Source organism: Chiloscyllium plagiosum, chromosome 28 (assembly GCF_004010195.1).
Source record: "Chiloscyllium plagiosum isolate BGI_BamShark_2017 chromosome 28, ASM401019v2, whole genome shotgun sequence".
NCBI lineage: Eukaryota > Metazoa > Chordata > Chondrichthyes > Orectolobiformes > Hemiscylliidae > Chiloscyllium > Chiloscyllium plagiosum.
The window spans coordinates 6,956,449-6,980,269 of record NC_057737.1 but is presented as its reverse complement, the minus strand read 5'-3'; the positions used below and the strand labels follow the sequence as shown (position 1 = coordinate 6,980,269).

Here is a 23,821-nt window from a genome sequence, read left to right as displayed (position 1 = left end):
CTCTGCCCTCATCAATCCTCTTTGTTAATTCTTCCAAAAACTCAATCAAGTTTGTGAGACATGATTTCCCACGCACAAAGCCATGTTGACTATCCCTAATCAGTCCTTGCCTTTCCAAATACATGTACATCCTCTCCCTCAGGATTCTCTCCAACAACTCGCCCACCACCGATGTCAGGCTCACTGGTCTATAGTTCCCTGGTTTGTCCTTACCACCCTTCTTAAACAGTGGCACCACATTAGCCAACCTCCAGTCATCCGGCACCTTACCTGTGATTATCGATGATACAAATATCTCAGCAAGAGTCCCAGCAATCACTTCCCTAGCTTCCCACAGATTTCTAGGGTACACCTGATCAGGTCCTGAGGATTTATCTATCTTTATCCATTTCAAGACATCCAGCACCTCCTCCTCTGTAATATGGATATTTTGCAAGGTGTTGCCATCTATTTCGCTACTTTCTATATCTTCCATAACCTTTTCCATAGTAAATGCTGATGCAAAATACTCATTTAGTATTTCCCCCAATTTCTGCGGCTCCACACAAAGACCGCCTTGCTGATCTTTGAGGGGCTCTGTTCTCTCCCTAGTTATCCTTTTATCTTTAATGTATTTGTAAAAACCCTTTGGATTCTTCTTAACTCTATTTGCCAAAGCCAATTCATGTCCCCTTTTTGCCCTCCTGATTTCCTTCTTAAGTATAATCCTACTGCCTTTATACTGTAAGGATTCACTCGATCTATCCTATCTATACCTTACATATGCTTCCTTATTTTTCTTAACCAAACCCTCAATTTCTTTAGTCATCGAGCATTTCCTACACCTATCAGCCTTTCCTAACAGGAATATATTGTCTGTGGACTCTCAGTATCCGATTTCTGAAGGCTTCCCATTTTCCAGCTGTCCCTTTACCTGCGGACATCTACCCCCAATTAGCTTTTGAAAGTTCTTGCCTAATACCATCAAAATTGGCCTTTCTCTAATTTAGTACTTCAACTTTTAGATCTGGTCTATCCTTTTCCATCACTATTTTAAATATAATAGAATTATGGTCGCTGGCCCCAAAGTGCTCCCCCACTGATCCCTCAGTCACCTGCCCTGCCTTATTTCCCAAGAGTAGGTCAAGTTTTGCACCTTCTCTAGTAGGTACATCCACATACTGAATCAGAAAATTATCTTGTACACACTTAACAAATTCGTCTCCATCTAAATCCTTAACACTATTGCAGTCCCAGTCTATGTTCGCAAAGTTAAAATCCCCTACCATAACCACCCTATTATTCTTACAGATAGCTGAGATCTCCTTACAAGTTTGTTTCTCAATTTCCCTCTGACTATTAGGGGGTCTATAATACAATCCCAATCCCAATAAAGTGATCATCTCTTTCTTATTTCTCAGTTCCACCCAAATAACTTCCCTGGATAAATTTCCGGGAATATCCTCCCTCAGCCCAGCTGTAATGCTATCCCTTATCAAAAATGCCACTCCCCTTCCTCTCTTGCCTCCCTTTCTATCCTTCTTGTAGCATTTGTATCCTGGAACATTAAGCTGCCAGTCCTGCCCATCCCTGAGCCATGTTTCTGTAATTGCTATGATATCCCAGTCCCATGTTCCTAACCATGCCCCGAGTTCATCTGTCTTCCCTGTTAGACCCCTTGCATTGAAATAAATGCAGTTTAATTTATTAGTCCTACCTTGTCCCTGACTGCCCTGGCTGTTTGACTTGCTTCTGTTCTCAACTGTACCAGTCTCAGATTGATCTCTTTCCTCGCTATCTCCCTGGGTCCCACCCCCGCCATCTTACTAGTTTAAATCCTCCCGAGCAGCTCTCGCAAATTTCCCTGCCAGTATATTCGTCCCCTTCCAATTTAGGTGCAATACGTCCTTCTTGTACAGGTCACTTCTACGCCAAAGGAGATTCCAATGGCCCAAAAATGTGAATCCTTCTCCCATACACCAGCTCGTCAGCCATGCATCCATCTTCTCTATCCTCCAATTCCTGCCCTCACCAGCTCGTAGCACTGGGAGTAATTCAGATATTACTATTCTCGAGGACCTCCTTTTTAAATTCCTCCCTAACTGTCTGTAATCACCCTTCAGAATCTCAACCTTTTCCCTTCCTATGTCATTGGTTTCAATGTGGACAATGTCCTCTTGCTGGCTCCTCTCCCATCTTTCTTGTTAACTTTTACATGGGCTGTTAACCTCAGCTTCACTTGACCATTCTGCTGTGATGATCTTTTACTTTGAATTAGATGACATCAAATGTTCGCTTCCCCCCACACCGCCTCTTGGTCTCAATGATTAGCCTCTCGCTCTCAAACCATTAAAGATTCACCCATTTCAGGCAGAATTTTTATTTTCTCCCAGAAGGTTGTGTGTATCTTTCTCAAAAGCGGGGAAACAAAGCCACTGAATATTTTAAAGCAGACTTAAATTCTTGATAAGTAAATGGGAATGGACGTGAAAGGTTATTGGGTATATGCAGAAATGGAGGGGGGAATGGTTACCCAGATCAGTAGTGAGGGGCTGAGTGGCCTACTCCTGCTCATAACCCCGATGTTCAGAAGGGTGTTTGAGTTTGACTCCATCATTTAATCAGACACAGTCCATTTCCAGACACCCATCGACAATATTTTAATATCCTGAGTGCAGTCTCTCAAAGTTTTGAGCAATATATGAATGGATTCCCCTTTTCGGAACGCTGGGAACAGCCATAGTACCAAGCGGAGATCTGTCCACAGTGGGAAAACATTTGCACTGGTTCCGAAATGGTGGTGGTGGTACTGTTTGACCTTTTAAGACATCGGGGTGGCACGGTGGCACAGTGGTTAGCACTGCTGCCTCACAGCGCCAGAGACCCGGGTTCAATTCCTGCCTCAGGCAACTGTCTGTGTGGAGTTTGCACATTCTCCCTGTGTCTGCGTGGGTTTCCTCCGGGTGCTCGGGTTTCCTCCCACAGTCCAAAGATGTGCAGATTAGGTGAATTGGCCATGCTAAATTGCCCGTAGTATTAGGTGGATTAGTCAGAGGTAAATATAGGGGGGTGGGTTTCCCTTCGGAGGGTCACTGTGGACTTGTTGGGCCGAAGGGCCTGTTTCCACACTGTAGGTAATCTAATCTAATCTAATTAAGACCTTGTGTGCTCCTTGCGTTTATATAGCATCTTTCTTGACATCAGACTGTCCCAATGCACTTTACAGTCAATTAAACACCTTTGACTTTGAGTCATTATTATCATGTAGGATATATGGCCCTTTTCCTGCCACTGAGGCATGGTGTTGTAGGTTGAAGTCTCACTCCAGAGACATGAACATACAATCTGGACAGATACTCCAAATGCAGCACTGAGGGAGTGCTGCACTGTTCAAGTAGCTGTCACTTGGATGAAATGAGGCCCTGTTAGGCCCTTCAAGTGATTCATTTCCAAAGAAAAGCAGTGTTCTCACCAGTGTTATGACCAGCGTTGATTCCTCAACCAGCATCACTTAAAGAAAAAAACAGTTAACATCTCATTGCTATTCGTGGGGGCTTACTGTGTGCAAATTGGCTGCCTTGTTTCCTACATGACAACAGTGACTAAACGAAATGTACTTCATTTGCTGTAAAGCGCTTGGAAGCACCCTGGGTTTATGGGTTGATATATAAATGAAACTTCCTCCCTTCCCCTTCCCTTTATTTGGTGCTTTCTGCCTGTAGTGAGGCAGTAAACTGAAGCCAGTGGCAGTGTCACAGAGGAAACCTGGCCACAGCCAGAACTTTGCTAACCATAACTTTCAGCTTGATCCCCGGTCAGCTTGTGAAGGTTATAATTTTACCAGAACCTTTCCAGCTGCAGTTTCTCTTCCCTGCCATCCATCACATTAATGGCTTTATGTTTCTAAGTGGCTTTGGTGTCACATTAAAATTCCTGAAGGTGCTGATTTGGGACCAGCCCAGTGTTACAGGAGCTAATAATTGCTACATATATCAGGGAAGTTTACACAGAGCTGGAAGGAGGCAGGCTAATTGGTTGTCGGAACATTGGGGACCACGTCTCGAGAAGCATTTGTTTTAATAAAAGGCTTTCAGAATTAATAGAAAACTTTCTTTCTGGTTAATTGTAAGTGGAGAAGTTTATTACGGGAGCAATTCCTGTGGGGAGAAAGACATTTTATAAAGCCCAGCCATTCCAGGACAATGAGACAAAGTTCAGCTTAGAGTCACCGAACTGGAAACTGAACTCCGGGCGTGGGATGGAAGCAAAGATTACCTGGACTCTGTGCACCAGGAGGTGGTCACATCCCTTGGGGTAGCCTCCTCTGATCGGATCAGGGACAGGAGTGTGTGTGTGTGTGCGTGCGCGTGTGTGAATATGAGTGAGGCAGCTAAGGGAATTGTGAGAGTCCAAGTGAGGGATCCTCAGCGTTTTCAATAGTCCAACAGGTGCTTGCTGCCTGTATGGATAAGAGCTGGGGGAAACATAGAAAAATACAGCGCAGTACAGGCCCTTTGGCCCTCGATGTTGCACCCACCTAACCTACACTAGCCCACTATCCTCCATATGCCTATCCAATGCCCGTAAAGAGGGAGAGTCCACCACTGCTACTGCAGGGTAGATAGAGTCAGAGAGCTGTACAGCACGGAAACAGACCCTTCGGTCCAATTCATCAATCAGATAGCCCAGTCTGAACTCGTCCCATTTGCCAGCATTTGTCCCATTTACCTCTAAATCCTTCTTATTAATTTCCCAATCCAGATGTCTTTTAAATGTCGCAAATGTACCAGCCACCACCACTTCCTCTGACAGTTCATTCCATACACGCACCACCTTCTGTGGAAAAAATTACCCCTTAGGTTCCTTTTAAATATTTCCCTTCTCACCTTAAACCGATGCTGTCTAGTTCTGGATTCCCCTACCTTAGGGAGAAGAACAAAACATAAGAACTAAGGAGCAGCAGTAGGCCACCTGGCCCCTCGAGCCTGCTCCGTCATTCAGTAAGATCATGGCTGATCCTTTCATGGACTCAGCTCCACTCACCCACAGTCTCACCATACCCCTTAATCCTTTTATTGTTCAAAAAATTATCTATCTTAGCTTTAAAAGCATTTACTGAGAAAGCCTCAACTATTTCACTGGGCAAGAATTTCCACAGCTTCACAACCCTCTGGGTGAAGAAAGTCCTTCTCAATTCGGTCCGAAATCTGCTCCTCCTAATTTTAAGGCTATGCCATCATGTTCTAGACCTTGTCTATTCACCCTATCCCTGCTCCTCATGACTTTATAAACCTCTATATGGTCACCTCATAAGCTCCAGTGAGAAAAGCCCTATCCTTTCCAGCCTCTCCCTATAACTTGAACATTCCAGTCCCAGCAACATCCTTGTAAAACTTTTCTGAAAATTTTCAAGTTTAATAACATCTTTTCTATAGCAGGATGGCCAGAATTGCCCACACTGTTTTCAATGTGGCTTCACCAATGTCATGTATAGCTGCAACTTGGCATCCCAACTCCTGTACTCAACGTTCTGACCAATGGCAGACACCTTCTTCACCACCTTGTTTATGGGTGAACTGAGCTACAGGAAACATGGAGGAGCCAATAGTCGTAGGAGATAGTATTGTCGGGGAATGGATACGGTGCTCTGCAACAAAGAATGAGAATCTGACTCTCCAGAAAGACCCCCTAATGTACAGGCATAACAGTGCAAATTCCTCTCTTGGAAAGAGTTGTGTTTGTGTAGCACCTTTCAGGACCTCTGGATTTATACAACCAAATAAATCCTTCAGGAGTACAGTTACTGAGGGAATATAGGGAACACAGCAGCCAATCTACACACAGGATCCCACAGACAGCATGGCGATCAGATAATGTGTTTCAGTGACATTCACAGAGGGGTAAACACTGGCCGGATCCAACTTGCCCTCGAAATGGTGCAGTGGGATTCTTGTCAGCGACTTTAGAGGCAGGCAAAGACTTGGTGGAGAGGCAGTCTCTCCAGCACTCCCTCCGTGCTGTGCTGTGCTGTGGAGTGTCCGCCTGGATCTTGTGCTCGAGTCTCGGGGAGTGAACTTCCATCCATCTTTCACTGTGATTGACAAATGAAAACAACTGAAAGACAAATAAAACCTTTGCTCCACATCTGTAGCACTTGAAATGAGGTAAGGTTTGAACTGCTGGTCGTTGGGGAGGTTCGAAGAAGAGGAAAAGAAATGGGAATGGGGCTATGTACTTATCAAAGAAGTTCTTTGCGATTGAATTCTGCCATCTCTTCAGTCACAGTTTGGGACTCCAATTGTGCTTTCGCACTCTGGAGGCTTTCCGAATCCAACTCCCAGTGGACCAAAGCCTCCAGTACAGTTGCTGTGCATGTATCAATCGACTCTGAACTGTTGAGATGAGGAATTGAAATGTTACGGTGCTGGAGCAAGCCTGGTGAGAACTGTACCAGCAGTGTAGAGGTGATCCTTTATCTTAATCCCAGGACAGAGGGGATTGTGTTACTGTCTGCAGTGGAGAGATTCAGTCCCTAGTGCTGTGACTGCCTCCTCAAACTAGCAATGATGCATTTTTTAAAATCATTTTCTTTCTGCTGTTTGGGTTTGTATTGGAGATGGAGCTTAGGTGTCTCCTCCTGCTTCCCAACCCAGTACACAACATCCATTTGGTATGTCCAAAATCCCCTTACACTTCAGCCCAGTTCACCACCACATCCCCCCTTCCCCCCATCTCACAGCATCCAAATGTTTCTTATAAAACTGTCTCTAGCTTCCTCATCTACACTAAGACTGAAGCACTTGCATTCCTGTAGCACCTTCTATGAACTCACAACAACTCAAAGCATCTTCCAACCAGTTGAGCACTCTTTGAAGTGTAATAATTATTGCAATGTAAAATGTGAAAACTGTACACAGCAAGCTCCCATAAACAGCTGTTAACAACAGGACAATTTGTTTTAGTGACATTAATGTGTCCTTTCCTCCACACTTCTGCCATTGGCCACCTCCCATGCCCATCCTGACTGGACACACCTTTGTCTAAAGTTAATGCTGAATTCGATCATTTTAACCCTCCTTCAATATTTTGCACGACTTAATTCCTTTGAAGACATTTGTTAAATACATTTGTTAAATTAGCAGAGGAAGTAGTAGATGCAGGTACAGTCACAACATTTGAAAGACATTTACGCAGTGCATGAATAGGAAAGATTTAGAGGGATATAGGTCGATAAAAAGTGCGGAGCTGGAAAAAGCACAGCTGGTCAAGCAGCATCAGAGGAGTAGGGGAGATGACGTTTCAGGTCAGAACCTTCCATCAGTCCTGACAGTTCTGACAATTAGTGGCTAACAATGAGTGGTGTATAATGGCAGATCGTGTGATAATAAGGACAGGTGTGTTGGGGGTTAGCATAAGGACAGGGGGAAGGTGCACAGGCCCTAAAATTGTGGAGCTCAATATTGTGTCCAGGAGGCTGTGAAGTCTCCAAGCAGAAAGTGAGGCGCTGTTCTTCCAGTTTGCGCTGAGCTTCACTGGAGCACTGCAGCAAGCCTGAGGCAGAGATGATGGACAGGGAACAGGGTGGGGTGTTGAACTGGCTATAGTACTGTGTAACTTCCATCAGTTGTTGCCTATTGTCTAACGCTTCTTAAGGAAAGGAATCTGTTATCCTTAACCCAGACTGGCTAAAATATGACTTAAACTCCAATGTGGTTGACTACCTTCTGAAATGGCCTCGCAAACCTTTCAGTTCAAGGGCAGATTAAGTTCAGATTAAGCATCAGCAACAAATGGAGATCTTGACAAGCAACACCCACATTCCAGAATGGAATAAAAAATTCTTCTATCACCAATAAACTGTGACCTTCCCTGTTTTGAAAATATTTGGTTAGTTAACTCATGCTCAACATCCCATAGCTTCTCGTTAAATTTTTACGTCATTTGGAAAAGTCACAGAAATGAAACTTGAATTATGGAGCAATAACTGTTTGCTCCAGATAAGTACAATTGAAACAACAATAGGCTGACGGCCTCGTCTTTTCATTATTTGTTCCTCTACAAAATCTGCATGGCATTTGCAAATCAAAAGCTCTTAAAATGTTAATGGAAGCTGCACCTCACAAATAAAGGGCAGCCTGTAATCTTTATGGTCAAGAGCCCACAACCTTGGTTTTGATTTCTCCTGGTATGTTATAAATCTCACAATAGCCCGAGCTGAGGCAGACTTGAGTAAGGCCTAGATGGGTCATGTCACTGAAAGTGGAGAATCAATATGCAAGAGACAAGTTAGGGTCACTGAGACTTCTGGAATTCAAGGTTAATCTGCAGGGTATTTCTGTGAGCGATCTCACGGAAAAATTATTGAGCACTTTAATTGCTTCTTTAAATTTTCCTTTACTACAAAAATATAGTAAATGCGGAAGGAGAGAGAGGCCGTTTCATTAGCCATCAAGGTTCATCCAATCAGAAAGCAAAGTGCCTTGATTCACCAGCTGGGGAAAGGCTTCACAATGATAGATCTACCAGCTGACCAATGGCAGCAATGGGAGGTGGGTGATTGGAGGTGGGATGCCAAGTGTTGAATCTTCCAGGAATACATATAGCCAGAGTTGGCAAGTCTACAAGCAACCATATGAACTGTGCCCTTGAAGGGATGAGCAATGTGAGACTGTATGATATAAAGGTAGGTTTCTTAGAGACTAACTGGAGAATTCAGAAGAAACCCATTTACTAAAACATGATTGGGATGTGGACCTCACTCCTGCATGGCGTGACTGAAGTTCTTCAAAAAGCAGTCTTTATCATACCCATGTTCGCCTCATTGGGTGCTGTAATTAACAATGATACCATAAAAAGACATCAAAATTTTACCCTCTTGTATATTTTTCCTGCTGAGTTTATAGGTAGTGTTAAAAACAAAATCAGAAATTGCTGGAAAAGCTCACTAGGTCCGGCGCCATCTATGGAGAGAGAAAGCAGAGTTAACATTTCAGGTCGAGTGACCTTTTTTCAACACGTAGCCAGTATTATTCCTCCACGGTCAGCTAGCAAGACAATCCCCGATGAAATGATTGCAACTTCCTCAGAACGCTCAAAGCTTCTATCTGTAATTCCCAACACCAGAGATAGAAAGGAACAGCAAGAGGCCATTCAGCTCCTCAAGCTATTCTGTCATTCAATTAGCTCATGGCTGATCAGCATCTTTTAACTCTATTTACCCACCTTGGTTCTGTCATCCTTAATATCCTTGACTGGCAAAATCTAAATGAGGAGATCTGAAATGGCAGATCTTATTGTAGCAGCAAATCTAACAATGTTTGATAAGATCTGACAGATATTTCTAACGATTTATATTTTTGTGACATCTGCACATATTTCCTGTCTATACAATCTGACTTCTTGTTGTTATTCTTCTTGTGCCAACGTTTCTCCTTTATATATTCTTCTGCCCACACCTGTAGAACTACAAAACTGTCACACAGAAGACCATTCAGCCCATCAAGATTGTACTTGCTCTTTTTGAAGAACTATTCAATTTGTCCCACTCACATTGTTGCATTTTTTTCTCCTTTGAGTGCTTACCCCAATCCCTTTTGAAGATGAATGTTGCATCTCTTCTCAAAATCAAAAGAACTGCGGATGCTGTAATTCGGACACAAAAATAAAGATTGCTGGCAAAGCTCAGCAGGTCTGGCAGCGTTTGTGGAGAGAAATCAGAGTGAACGTTTCAGATCAAGTGACCTTTCCTCAGAACTCATTCCTAACTATTCATTGTTTCGAAATATTTTTTTCTCTCAGGTTGCTGATGATTGTTTTGCCAGTCTTCGTAAACCAGTGCCCTTTAGTTGTTATCCTTTCAGCCAATGGAAACACTATTGGATAGGATTTTATGCCTGTAGGCTACGGTTATGCAACAAATGCTCACAAATTACTCAAAATACTCATTAAAGTTTTCTTCTATGTAAGATTTCAAAGGCACAGAAACAGGCTGTTTTATTGCAGTTAGTTCATGCAGGTGTTTGTGCTCCAGAAAAGAATTCCCTATTGGATTTCTCGATGATTATCTTAAATTGATGGTCTCTAGTTATACTGTTCACCACTATTCCCGCCTTCCAAAAGAAGAATTGTCTCTGTACCCAATTTACCGAAAGCTTTTAGAGACTCTATCAGGTCACTGTTTGGCCATCATTATTCAAGGGAGGAGAGACCCAGCCTGTCAATCCTTTAGTGATACATGTGCCCACACATTTGTGGTATCATCTTCTTTGCAACTCTCCCTTACATCTGTATCATTTTTATATGATCCACGTCCAGTCTGACCATGTTTCTCAGTAACTCAAATTCTTAATGTCCAAGATCAAGATTTAATAGTTACCAACAATGCTATATATTTCACAAAGGCAGGGTGATGTTCAAATAATGAATCAAGCTTTCAAAAATCCCAATTCCAAACGGGTGAAGGTTTAATTCAGTGACGAGCTTAGTGCTGCATCCATTAACATAACATTGCTTTGTGTGTGGCTGCAATGCCATTATTTCTGAGACAAACTCTCTTCCTTAAAAGGCAGTGGAAGCAGAATTGTTGAATAATATTAAGGCAGAGGTAGATAGATTCTTAATAACGAAGAAGGTAAGTGGTTTTTGGGGGTAGATAGGAATGAGGAGAGGCTAAATGGCCCCCACCTCCTCCCAGTTCAGCAGTATATGAATGCTCATATTCCTGGTTGTTTTCACACTGTCAGCAACACACTGGGTTAGCCACTGTGACAGAGTAGAATAACAAGGGAATTGTATCATGGAATCCCGAGAGAGCCTCAGTTTAATGACACGTCCGATGTACAGTGCCACTGACAGTGCTGTACTCCCTCAATACAGGGCTGAATGGCTAACCCGGATTTTGTGATGGAGTGTCTGAACTGGTGCTTGAAGCCACACCTTCTGGCTCCAAGCTAAGAGAGTGTTAGTCACTGAGCCATGCAATGACATTCCAATTATACAGTGCAGTAAAGATCAAAGGTGTGCAGATTGGACAGTCTGTCAATAGAATCATAAACTAAAAGAAAGGTTAGCATGCCATCGATCGAGTGCTGTATTGATCAGGTGATGTCATTGGCGTATTTAGCAAATTGATCGCTAGCAACCAGTAGCATACTTAATAAATAGTATAATCATATACATCATCGTTACAATCAAAGAAGTCCGGAGTAGCGCATCATTATGGTGTTGGTTTTTTATTCAGTCTCTGATAGAGTCTGTGATGTAGACACCAATTAATAACTAGCCATGTGCACAGAGCCTTTCTCCCATCACACTGTGACTGGTGAGAAATATAGACTTGAACTCACTTGCAAAACAACGACTTACATTGAAATAGTGCCTTTAATGCAGTAAAACATTCAAAGGCACTTCCCTCGAGCGTAAGCAGACAACCCACAGCGCTGATCCAAAAAAGAGCTGCAAGGACAAATGACCAAAATCTTGAAGAAACGAGTAGGTTTCTGGCTGCATCTTAAAGAGGGGGAGACCCCTACACAGGCTTGGGGCAGGGAATTCCAGAGGACAGCTGAAGATTCGACAACCAGTGGTTGAGCCGAGTAAGGAGGGGTTAATGTTCTAACACAGTGTGGATAGAGGATTGTTCAACGAACAGAAAACAAAGAATGGGGACAAATGAGTCAAGAGAACAGAGCTGAGGCCACAACCAGGTCAGCCATGATCTTATCAAATGATGGAGCAGGCTCAAGGTGGCGAATGGCCTCCTGCTCCTAACTCGTTATAGAAGAAGCCAGAGTTCGATGTCTCAAAGACCTGTTGGATTTAAAGATGTTTAGAGAAGAGGTAGGCACAGCCATGGAGTGATAGAAAGTGTATGTTAAATTGGAGGAGTTGCTGGATGGAGCTTAATGATCATGTGGGATGGAGATAATGAGCGAATGGGACACGCTTGAATTTGGAAAAGGACCCCACACTGGAAGGATTGCAACTGAAGGCGATGTAGGTTCTTGCAACAGAACTGGTACCAGGATACCTTAACCCGGGATATGTTTCACACGTACAGCCTGCTGCCAGCTCTGCTGGGTGCACTGTATCACAGCAACGACTCTCTCTATCCCTCACCCGCTTGACACAAGGCTGCCTTCCTGTATAGGTAGAATTCATACACTTACAACAGCTACTTGCATTTATCTAACACTTCGAATAAAATAATATTAACACGATGAAATGTCCCAGGGCGCTTCAACAGAGCAACAGTCAAATAGCAATTGACACCGAGGTGCAAAGGAGCTTGAGATGGATGTTGGTTTTAGGGAGAGAGTCACAGAAAGGCAAAGAGGTTAAGAGAGGGAGTAGAGTTTGCTCCTTGGAACATGAACGCAAGACTTTGAACTATGACCTTTCAATATCCTGCCTGCAACAGTTTGCTTGCAGAGTGCAGGGGTCCCAAATAAGTTTTGAAAGATGCTATGTATTAATGAGTTTCAAGAACTTCCTTCTGAGGCACATTGCTCCATGAGCATGTGATTATCTGATATCCCAGGCCATTTACCTCTGAATCCCCGTGTTAAGCAGTGCTGATGAGCTGACTGGAGCATTACTGGGTGAAGGAGTAAAGGCCGGTGTTGTAAAGGAGCACATGTTCTGCTTTTTAAACAAGCAGATTCAATTTACGAAAACAGAAATTGCTGGAAAACCTCAGCATGTCTGGCAACATCTATGGAGAGAAAACAGAGTTCACATTTCAGTTTCAGTGAGCCCTCTTCAGAACTTGAGAACTGAGTTCCAAGAAAAGGTCCCTGGACCTGAAATGTTAACTCTGATTTCTCTCCAGCGATGCTGCCAGACCTGCTGAGCTTTTCCAGCAATTTCTGTTTGTGTTTCTGATTTCCAGCATCGCAGTTTTTTTTCTCTTAGATTCCTGTTGCATTGGCAACCAATGGTGCTGGATTGGAGGGCAGCAATTATACAAAGACCTAAGAACTTCTACGTGGAAGTGGGCTACATCACACACAGTGTCAAGTTGCATAAAACAGCTATGTTTTATGGCAGGCTGATAAAGAAGTTGAAGTCACATGGGACCTGCAGTGAGCTTGTAAGGTAGATACAGACCTTAGTCATAGAGGACAGAGAGTAGCAGTGGAAGGGTGTATTTCTGCCTGGAGATCTGTGACCAGTGATATTCCGTAGGGATCAGCGCTGGGACCCCTGCTGTTTGATGTATATATAAGAGAATGTAGATGGTCGGATTAATAAGTTTGTGGATGACACAAAGATTGCGGGAGTTGTGGATAGTGAGGAAGATTGCCAGAGGATACAGCAGGATATGGATAGTCAAGAGTCTTGGGCAGAGAAACGGCAAATGGAGTTTAATCTGGACATATGCGAGATTATGCATTTTGGCAGAGCTAATGCAGGAGGGAAGTATATAGTAAACAGCAGAACCCTTAATAGCATCAACATGCAGAGGGATCCTGGCACACAGGTCTATAGTTCCCCTGAAAGTGGTAACCCGAGTGGATAAGATGGTCGAGAAAGCACATGACAAGTTTGCCTTCATTAATGGGGGCACTGAGTATAAACGTTGGCAAGTCATGTTGCAGCTGTACATAAATTTATTTTAGGTCACATTTGGAATATTGTGTACAGTTCTGGTCACCACTCTACCAGCAGGATGTGGAGGTTTTAGAGAGGGAACAGAATCGGTTTATCAGAATGTTTCCTGGTTTGGAGGTTATTAGCTATAAGACGAGGTTGGACAAGCTTGGCTTGTTTCAACATGGACATTGAAGGATGAGGAGTGGTCTAATAGAAACATACAAACTTCTGAGAGGCATGGATGGTCAGAATCTTTTTCCCAGGGTAGCAATGTTAATTACTAGGGGAGGCACGATTCTTACGCAGAAGGTTGTAAGTGTCTAGAATGTGTTGCCAGAGGAGATGGTGGAGGCAGATACAATAGCAGTGTCCAAGAGGAATCTTGACAGATACATGAACAGGCAGGGAATAGAGGGACATGGACTGCAAGAGGCTAAAGTTTTTTGGTTTAGAAAAGCATCATGTGTCGGTGCAACTTTGGTGGACGAAAGGGCTTGTTCCTCTGCTGTACTGTTCTTTGTAATACAGGGAGTTGTGCTGTGCTGTGGTGCAGTAACAGTGATTACTTAACAGGACTCGAAATCCATAGACCTAGTTTAATTATGTTTCCCCAACATAGTTTATAGACATTGCTGACAAAGCCAGCATTTGTTTCCTATCCTAAATTATCCCTGGACTGGGTGGTTTGCTCTGCCATTTCCGAGGACAGTTAAGAAGCAATTACATTTCTATGAGTCTGGAATCAAACAAGGTCAGACCATCTATTACCATCTACAAGATGTACTGTACAAATTAACCAAGTCTCCTTCGACACTACCTTCCAAACCCATGACACTTCCATCTAGAAGTACAAGGACAGCAGATACATGGGAACACCACCTCCTGCAAGTTCACCTTCCAGACACCCACCATCCTGACTTGGAAATATATCGCCGTTCCTTCAGTGTCATTGGGTAAAAGTCCTGGAATTCCCTCCCTCAGGACAGTGTGGTCCAAGGACTGCAGTGGTTCAAGAAGGTCATCCACCACCACCTCAAGGGAATCTGGTATTGAGTAATAAACATCAATACAGCTACTGACATCTACATTGCATGAATGAATGAATCTAAAGGCAAGGGCGGCAGATTTCCTGCCTTAAAGATGTGAATCAATTGGTGTTCATTTCATGGTCACCATCACACTGTTTAATCCTGTTTAGATAGCCACACGTGTAAAAGGTTACATTGGTTGTGCATAACCTGGTGATTTCACCATGGGTGACATCTCTGCACTCAGACATGTAAAAACTGTATCTTTTTATTTATCTGTGTCTTTAATTGTTGCACTTGTTTTAAAAGCAAGTTACCTGATACTCATTGTATGTGGTGTTTACACAGCTGTTTGTTCAAGCATTAGTGGAAGCCTAGTTTGCATACTAGCTGGAGCCAGAGTCTGAATATGAATAGAGCTTTTGCTGGCAACAATTAGCTGATTAGTCTGTGGACTAGTGATCAATTATCTGAATAAAGAGACCTTAGAGTGCAGTGCATAGTTCCTTGAAAGTGGAGTCACAGGTAGATAGGATAGTGAAGAAGGTGTTTGTTACACTTGCCTTTATTGGTCAGTGCATTAAGTAAAGGAGTTGGGACATCATGTTGCAGCTTTACAGGACATTGGTTAGGCCACTGATGGAATACTGTGTGCAATTCTGGTCTCCCTGCTATAGGAAGGATATTGTGAAACTTGAAAGGGTTCAGAAAAGATTTACAAAGATGTTGCCAGGGTTGGAGGGTTTGAGCCATAGGGAGAAGCTGAGTAGGCTGGGGCAGTTTTCCCAAGAGCATCAGAGGCTGAGAGGTGACCTTATAGAAATTTATAAAATCATGAGGGGCATGGATAGGGCAAATAGACAAGATTTTTTCCCTGGGATGAGGGACTCCAAAACTAGAGGTTTAAAGTGAATAGAGAAAGATATAAAAAGTTACTTAGGGGCAACATTCTTATGCAGTGGGTAATGCGTGTGTGGAATGAGCTGCCAGAGGAAGTGATGGAGGCTGGTACAATTTACATTTAAAAGGTGTGTGGATGGGTACATGAATAGGAAGGATTTAGAGGGTTATGGGCCAAATGTTGGCAAATGGGACTAAATGTATTTGAAATATCTGGAGGAGTTCGACCAAAGGGTCTGTTTCCATGCTGTACATCTCTATGACTATGACTATCACTGAGACTAGCTCTCAACTCCAGACTTTATCCATTGAATTCAAATTTCAGCACCTGCCACGGTGGGTTATACTTTATCACCAGAACATTAACCTGTGCCTCTAATTATTCACGCAGTGACATTACTACACATGGGGTGGCATGGTGGGTCAGAGGTTAGCACTGCTGCCTCACAGCGCCAGGAACCCAGGTTCAATTCCACCCTCAGGCAACTGTCTGTGTGGAGTTTGCACATTCTCCCAGTGTCCGTGTGGGGTTTCCTCTGGGTTCCTCCCACAGTCCAAAGATATGCAGGTTAAGTGGATTGGCCGTGTGAAATTGCCCCATGGTGTCCAGAGATGTCAAGCTGGCTGAATTAGCTGTGGGAAATGTGGAGTTATGGGGATAGTGCAGAGGGGTGGGTTTGGGTGGGATGATCTTCAGTGGGTCAGTATGGACTTGATGGCCTGTTTCCACATTGTAGGGATTCTAATCTATTCTATTCTACCATGGTGCCTCATCTCCCCTGGTCTTGAGTTCAAATCTCACCACAGCAAATTACTGGAGATTTTTGATTTTGTTAGTTAAACAGATCTGGAGTAAAAAGTTAACATCAATAATGGTGACCACGGAACTACTAGATTGTTGTAAAAACCCAGTGCGGAAGGAAACTTGCCGTCCTTATCCGATCTGGTGTACATTGACTCCAGCCCCATCGGAACATGGCTGACTCTTAACTGCCCTCTGAAATAGCTCAGCAAGTCACTCAGTTGTGTTTAAGAAGGTAGTTTACTAGCCCCAACTTCTTGAGGGCAATTAGTGATGGTCAATAAATGAATACTGACCTATCCACTAACTCCCACAACTTATGAATGAATGATAAAAGAGAATCAAAGAGCTGTGTAATGATACAAGGCTCAGGGCAGCTCAGCAATTATTTTAAAATAAAGAGCTGCCAGCCACTGCCAATAAATTGAAGAGTTGTAGCTGCACCAACTGGATGGTAGGCCAAGCAGAAAGCGGCTGATGTGGTGATGATTTGCCAAGTGGCCACTCGAGTTTTTGTAATGCTGGATTGTCCTAACAGCAACTAGAGCCCTGGTCCATATAGACTGTACTGTGCTGAATAACTCACAATCATCACCTTGAGCTCAAAGGAGGGTCTTTGATCGGAATTGATACAACATGCCATCCTGACATATGGGAGATATAATCTCACGGTATTGAGATATAATTTGGGATTTTAAATTGGACAGCAGGTTTAAAATGCAATATTTAAATTTGCAGAATCACATGTACATCATACGGATGGTGAACAGCTTACAAGAATCTTAATAGGAAGGTAATAAAGTGTGGAGCAGCCAGTATGTTGGTTTGCTGTCTGACCGTGAAGTGAATTGTATGTGTCTATATCTTTCTCACTCTCCTCCTCCACACCTTAAAAATGTGTGTGCGTGTGTGTTTGTAGCTCACTTTTAATTTGAGTGATTCAATTTAAAAATAACCAGCATCAAATCTTTAGTTTTAGGCAAGAGAAATGTTTGGATTTTCATTTTGCAGAGCTGCTGCTGTATTTATCCGAGTACAAATGATAAGAGTATTATCTAAAAATACATACAATTTCTGGGTTTTGCAACAAGAATCTGCTTGTTTATAAAGCAGAACATGTGTTCCTTTGCAACGCAGTAAAGAGGAAAAAAATATGATGTTATTAGAGAAAGACAGAGAAGTGAGACTGGCTGAATTGTTCTCGCAGGAACCTAACACAGACCTAATGGGCCGAATGGCCTCCTCCTCCTGTGCTGTGACAATACTGTCTTTCCAAGATCGATGATTGGAAGATTTCACGTATCAGGTAGATGAGAGAGAAAGTTTAGAAAGCACCACTTCACAATTCATCTTGATCTGTTAATTTCCCCTGACTTTAATCATTTTCACTTTGTCCTCTCTACTGTGTAGATGTGAAGAGAACTTGTCGGCACACATTGACTAGAGTCACTTGTAAACAGTATATGTTGGGCTAACAATGGTTTTCAAAGACTTATGTCAGCAAGAGTTACCAATGCCATAGGCAGCATGTGCTCACTTTACAACATCCACAGTCACTCCCTCCACCACTGATCTCAGTAGCAGCATTGTGTACTATCTACAAGATGCACTGCAGAAATTCACCAAGGTTCCTTAGGCAGCACCTTCCAAACAAATGACCTCTATCACCTCAAAGGACAGGGCAGCAGACACATAGTGAGGTGCTGCATTTTGGAAAGGCAAATCAGAGCAGGACTTATATACTTCATGGTAAAGTCCTGGGGAGTGTTGTGTGAACAAAGAGACCTTAAAGTGCAGGTTCTTAGTTCCTTGAAAGTGGAATCGCAAATAGATAGGATAATGAAGAAGGCATTTGGTATGCTTTCCTTTATTGGACAGAGCATTGAGTACAGGAGTTGGGAGGTCATGTTGCAGCTGTGCAGAACAATGGTTAGGTCAGTTTTGGAATATTGTGTGCAATTTTGGTCTCCCTCCGTTTGGAAACTTGAAAGGGTTCAGAAAAGATTTACAAGGATGTTGCCAGGGTTGGAGGATTTGAACTACAGGGAGAGGCTGAATAGACTGGAGCATCGGAGGCTGAGGGGTGACCTTATAGAGGTTTATAAAATCATGAGGGGCATGGATAGGATAAATTGACAAAGTCTTTTCCCTGGGGTCGGGGAGTCCAGAACTAGAGGGCATAGGTTTAGGGTGAGAGGGGAAAAATTTAAAAGGGACCTAAGGGACAACATTCTCATGCAGAGGGTGGTACGTATATGAGGAAGTGCTGGAGGCTGGTACAATTGCAACATTTAAAAGGCATCTGGATGAGTATATGAATAGGAAAGGCTTAGAGGGATATGGGCCGGGTGCTGGCAAATGGGACTAGATTCGTTTAGGACGGGCGGCATGAACGAGTTGTTTCTGTGCTTTACATCTCTAAGACTCTTTGAGTCTATGACACCACCTCCAAAGCACTCGCCATCCTGACTTGGAAATATATCATCATTCCTTCAGTGTTGCTGGATCAAATTTCTTCAATTCCCTCCACAGTGTTGTGGGTCTACCTACAGCAAATGGACTGCAGTGGTTCAAGAAGGCAGCTCACCACCACCTTCTCAAGGGACGAGGCAATTAATGCTGGGCCCACTGGGGGCACCCAAATCCCAAGACTGAATGAATAAAACAAAACCAATAAACCCTTGGCTGAACCACAATTATGAGAGTCGAGTATTGTAACCTGCACCTTTTGCCATCTCCTCTCCCACAGCTCCTACCCTACAATACAGCCAGCCACATCATCTCCTGTGAGATCCAAAACCCACTCAGAGGGGAGCAGTACCCTAGACAGCTCCTCCCAGACATGCACGCAAGATCACATCAGTTAAAAATCACACAACACCAGGTTATAGTCCAACAGGTTTAATTGGAAGCTAGTGTGCTTTTTAACTTTGTACACCCCAGTCCAACACTGGCATCTCCAAATCAAGATCATATCAGAGGAGGAGATCCCACCGCCTACAGAGCCCATGCCAGTAGGCATTGCCAGGAGTCATAGAGTCATAGAAATGTACAGCATGGAAACAGACCCTTCGGTCCAACCTTTCCATGCCGACCAGATATCCCAATCCAATCTAGTCCCACCTGCCAGCACCCGGCCCACATCCCACCAAACCCTTCCTATTCATATACCCATCCAAATGTATCTTAAATGTTGCAATTGTACCTGCCCCCAGCCCTTCATAATTTTGTAAACCTCTATAAGGTCACCCCTCAGCATCCGCCGCTCCAGGGAAAACAGCCCCAGCCTGTTCAGCCTTTCCCTATAGCTCAAATCCTCCAACCCTGGCAACATCCTTGTATATCCTTTCTGAACCCTTTCAAGTTTCACAACATCTTTCCGATAGGAAGGAGACCAGAATTGCACGCAATATTCCAACAGTGGCCTTACCAATGACCTGTACAGCCGCAACATGACCTCCCAACTCCTGTGCCCAATACTCTGTCCAATAAAGGAAAGCATAGCAAACGCCTTCTTCACTATCCTATCTACCTGCGACTCCACTTTCAAAGAGCTATGAACTGCACTCCAAAATCTCTTCGTTCAGCAACGCTCCCTAGGACCTTACCATTAAATATATAAGTCCTGCTAAGATTTGCTTTCCCAAAATGCAGCACCTCGCATTTATCTGAATTAAACTCAGAAGTGGGATTTGATCCAACTGCTCCTTGGGTGACTGAGACTACTCAGACCTTAGACCAATTGGCTCAGAGTTATCCATTAATCTGCTGACCTTCCATACCATACAGTGTCTGCTCCAATCAGGAACTGGTTTACTAGGCCCTTGAAGATAGTCAGCACTGACCAAACCAGCGGACAGTGTATTCCAGAAGCACAAATTCCTTTGAGGGAAGGATTAGGGCTTTATCACTCGTCTGTTCCCCCGGCCCTCCCCCATTTAGTTTTGCTGCTAGTCAGCAGCAGAATCCTGAATGATTCTGCCCAGCCCCTCCCAAAGATACAGAAAGTGGGTGAGGACATTGTCATAGCCGTGATGTCACTAAATCAGTCATCCAGAAGCTAATGCTCTGGGGACACTGGTTCAAATCCCATCACAGTATCTGGTGGAATTTACATTCAATTAACTAATAAAAGCTGAAACTGAAAACTCTTCTCAGTAATGGTGACTGTGAAACTTTATTGATTGTGTTGTGAGTGAGGAGTGGTAGTGGGGGAAGGAGGAGTGTGGTCCATTGGGAGAATAGCTGTTTTAACTTGGTTGGAGACCCATATGGTAGCTCTTTGTGTCTCATCACCTGCAATCCCATTAGCAGACCTGCTCCTCAGTCAGTCCAAAGGCAATTAAGAATGGGCAATAAGTGATGGTGACACCCAAATCCCATAAACATGTGAAGACAAAGATCTTGTTCTCAGAGTGATTCTCTCCCCCCCCTCCCCGACAGAGAGGCTGAGCTCGGGGCCTGACAGTGATGCCTGAGCTCGGGGCCTGACAGAGAGGCCTGAGCTCGGGACCTGTGGAGCTGCTTTGTTTTGAAATTGACTTACTTCTCGCGCTGGCAGCAGTAGTGATTAACACGAATGTGTGCTGCCACACTCCCACACTAATGCAGCACATGTGTCTTTTCCCCTTCCAGTTACCTTGGCGATGGACGTTTCCACCTGGAATCCATCATGATTGCAAACCCTGGTATCCCAGCCTACAGGTGAGTGAGAGTGCACCTGCAAGGACGAATACCTCATAGAAATATGGCTATTCGAAAGAAATGCATGGTTTTTACACTGTGAGCCGGTTTCACAGTGATGGGTTTGAATTGTCTGTACAGATCCTCCTGCTGTTGGCATTGGTCATTAGCTACAAGTTCCCTTCATGTCAGGTCAGATTTAAGGCACGGGTTTGTGTCTTTGACTGTTTTGAATTGTACTCAAAAGGAAAGGCGAGCACTGATATTTATGTTGCTGCACATCACAAAGAATAATATAGCCTCATACTTTGGGGGCAGTATATTTAGTGTTTATAATCCTCCAAAACCAAACTTTTGTCTTCACATTTTGGAATTTTGGGTGATCAGTTGGCTGTTTTGTCTGGAGAGGAACCTCGTCGGTTAGGTGCAGCCTTGGGTGTGAACAGTGAATGACTTTGATGACTGTTTATTGGAGAAGCACGTGGCACCCACTGTTTGGGCATGGTAAGATTCCAGTAGCAGTGGTGAAGTGTAGGCCTAGCTTGGCTCTTGGCTGATGTTGTTTGAAGGACCGTTTTAAGACCATAAGAATTAGGAACAGCAGTAGGCTATTCAGCCCCTTCAGCCTGCTCTTCCATTCAATAAGATTGTGGCTGATTCAACATTCCTCACATCTCCTTTACGGTCTTTTCCATGTAACCCTTGATTCCCCTGTTGATGAAGAATCTATTTATCTCTGCCTTAAATACATGCAAGGACTCTGTCCCCACAGCTCTCTGTGGCAAAGAGTTCCAAAGACACTCAAACCCCTCACAGAAGCAATTCCTTCTTCATCTCAGCCTAAATTGGTACCCCTTTATTCTGAGACTGTCATGTGGTCCTACACTCTCCCATGTGGGGAACCGTCCTCTCAACATTTACTCTGTCAAGCCCCATAAGAATCCAAATGTTTCAATGAGATCATCTCTCATTCCTTTAAATTCCAGTTAGCAGAATGCCAACCAGTTCTGTCTTCTGGTTCCTGTAAAGTCAAAATATTTTCATGCTTAGACACAAAATGATGGATCTTCATGGAGTATGTTTCTTGCTTTGCTTCATTTGCTCAATGGACTAATACATTGTTCCATGGCATATGGCTGCAGTGCAGCAGTTCATGTGACAGCCTGGGTCAACATTCCCAAAATAACTAGTTCCTAATTCTTAACATTGAGATATAACAAGGATGAATTACAGGCCAGCCAGTCTAACCTTGGTGGTGTGGAAACTATTGGAATCAATTCTAAGGGACAGAATGAACTTGGAGAGTCAACCTGGTTTTGTTAAGGGCAGCTCCTGTCTGACCAACTTGTTTGAATTTTTTGAAGAGGTGACCAGATGTGTAGATGAGGGAAATGCTTTCAACTTCAGCAAGGCTTTAGATTAGGTCCCACTTGGGAGACTGACAGCAAAGGTAAGAGTTCGCGGACTCCATGTAAATTTGGCAAATTAGATCCATGTTAGCTGAGTGGCAGGAAGGAGAGGGTGAGGGTGTTTTTCTGACTGGAAGACTGTCACCAGTGGGGTCCCACAGGGGTCAGTTTTGGGACCGTTGTTGTTTGTGGTTTATATAAAGAATTTAGACTTGAATGTAGGTATGGTTGATTAGGAAGTTCACAGGTGATGCGCAAATTGTTGAGGTGGTAAATAGTGAGGAGGATAGCGTTAAGTACAGGAGGATATGGACAGGCTGGTCAAGTGGGCTGATCTGTGGCAAATGGAATTCAGTCTGGATAAGCGTAAGGTGGTGTATTTGGGCAGGACATACATGATGATTAGTAGGACCCTGGGAAGCACCGAGGATCCAAGGGACCTTGGTGTGCATGCACACCGGTGTCTGAAGGTATCAGGTGGATGAAGTGGCTAAGAAGGAATATGGGATACTTACCTTTATTAGGCAAGGTGTTGAGTTTAAAGGCAGGGCATTATGTGGGATCTGTATAAAATGTTGGTGAGCCCACTGCTGGAGTATTATGTGCATTTCTGGAGTCTACATTCTAGGAGGGATGTGGTAGCACTGGAGAGAGTACAGAGGAAGATTTACCAGGATGTTGCTTGGGCTGGAGAGATTCAGTTATGAAGAGAGACTGGAACTGCTTTCCTTGGAGCAGAGGAGACTGAGAGAGGATGTGATTGAGATGTATAAAAGCATGAGAGGCATAGATAGAAAGATGGAGGGATCAATGACCAGGGAGTATAGATTTAAGGGTAAAGGGCAGGAGATTTACAGGGGATGTGAGGTAACACTGTTATACCCAGATGCTGGTAGAAATGTGGAACTCACCACCTGTCAGGTTGGTTGGGGCAGAAACCCTCAGAGGAATTTAAGAAGTACCTTAGATGTACACTTGTGATGCCAGTGCATGCAAAGCTACCAGCCAAGTGCTGGGAATGAGATTAGAATGGTATGGTGGCAGTTTTTGACTGGCATGGATGCAGTGGGACAAACAGCCTTTTTCTGTGCTGTCGATCTCTTTACTGGGCTGCCTTGCTTCTTTGAATAGGAGTCATTGGTGCACTGGCCACTGCCCAGTCCAAAGTGTGTGAGAGAGCATGACCTTTCCAGATCCAGTAGCTAAAGCATTTCCATAGCTGGCTCGTCCTGTGTCCTTGGCCAGCAGTGGAGGACATAGCCGTCTGTTTCTGTGTGAATTATACTGGGAATGATGCACCTCGGTCTGAAAACCTTACCCTGTTACTACGCTGAGAGAGTCCTTACAGATCTTTTAGCTGTGCCAACCTTAGTTTAAGCCAAGGAGGAATCCCAGCCCCATGGCTCTGGTTAGGAGTTTCCCCTCCA

The 23,821-nt window shown here is 43.8% G+C and overlaps 1 protein-coding gene across 1 annotated transcript in view; it reads left to right on the top strand.

Moving 5' to 3' along the window:
- dph1 (diphthamide biosynthesis 1) overlaps positions 1 to 23,821 on the top strand; it is a 579,143-nt gene that overhangs the window by 385,540 nt on the left and 169,782 nt on the right. Inside the window, exon 6 of the mRNA XM_043718169.1 lies at positions 20,938 to 21,006. Coding sequence (XP_043574104.1) covers positions 20,938 to 21,006 — 69 coding nt within the window. The remainder of the gene's footprint in view (positions 1 to 20,937; positions 21,007 to 23,821) is intronic.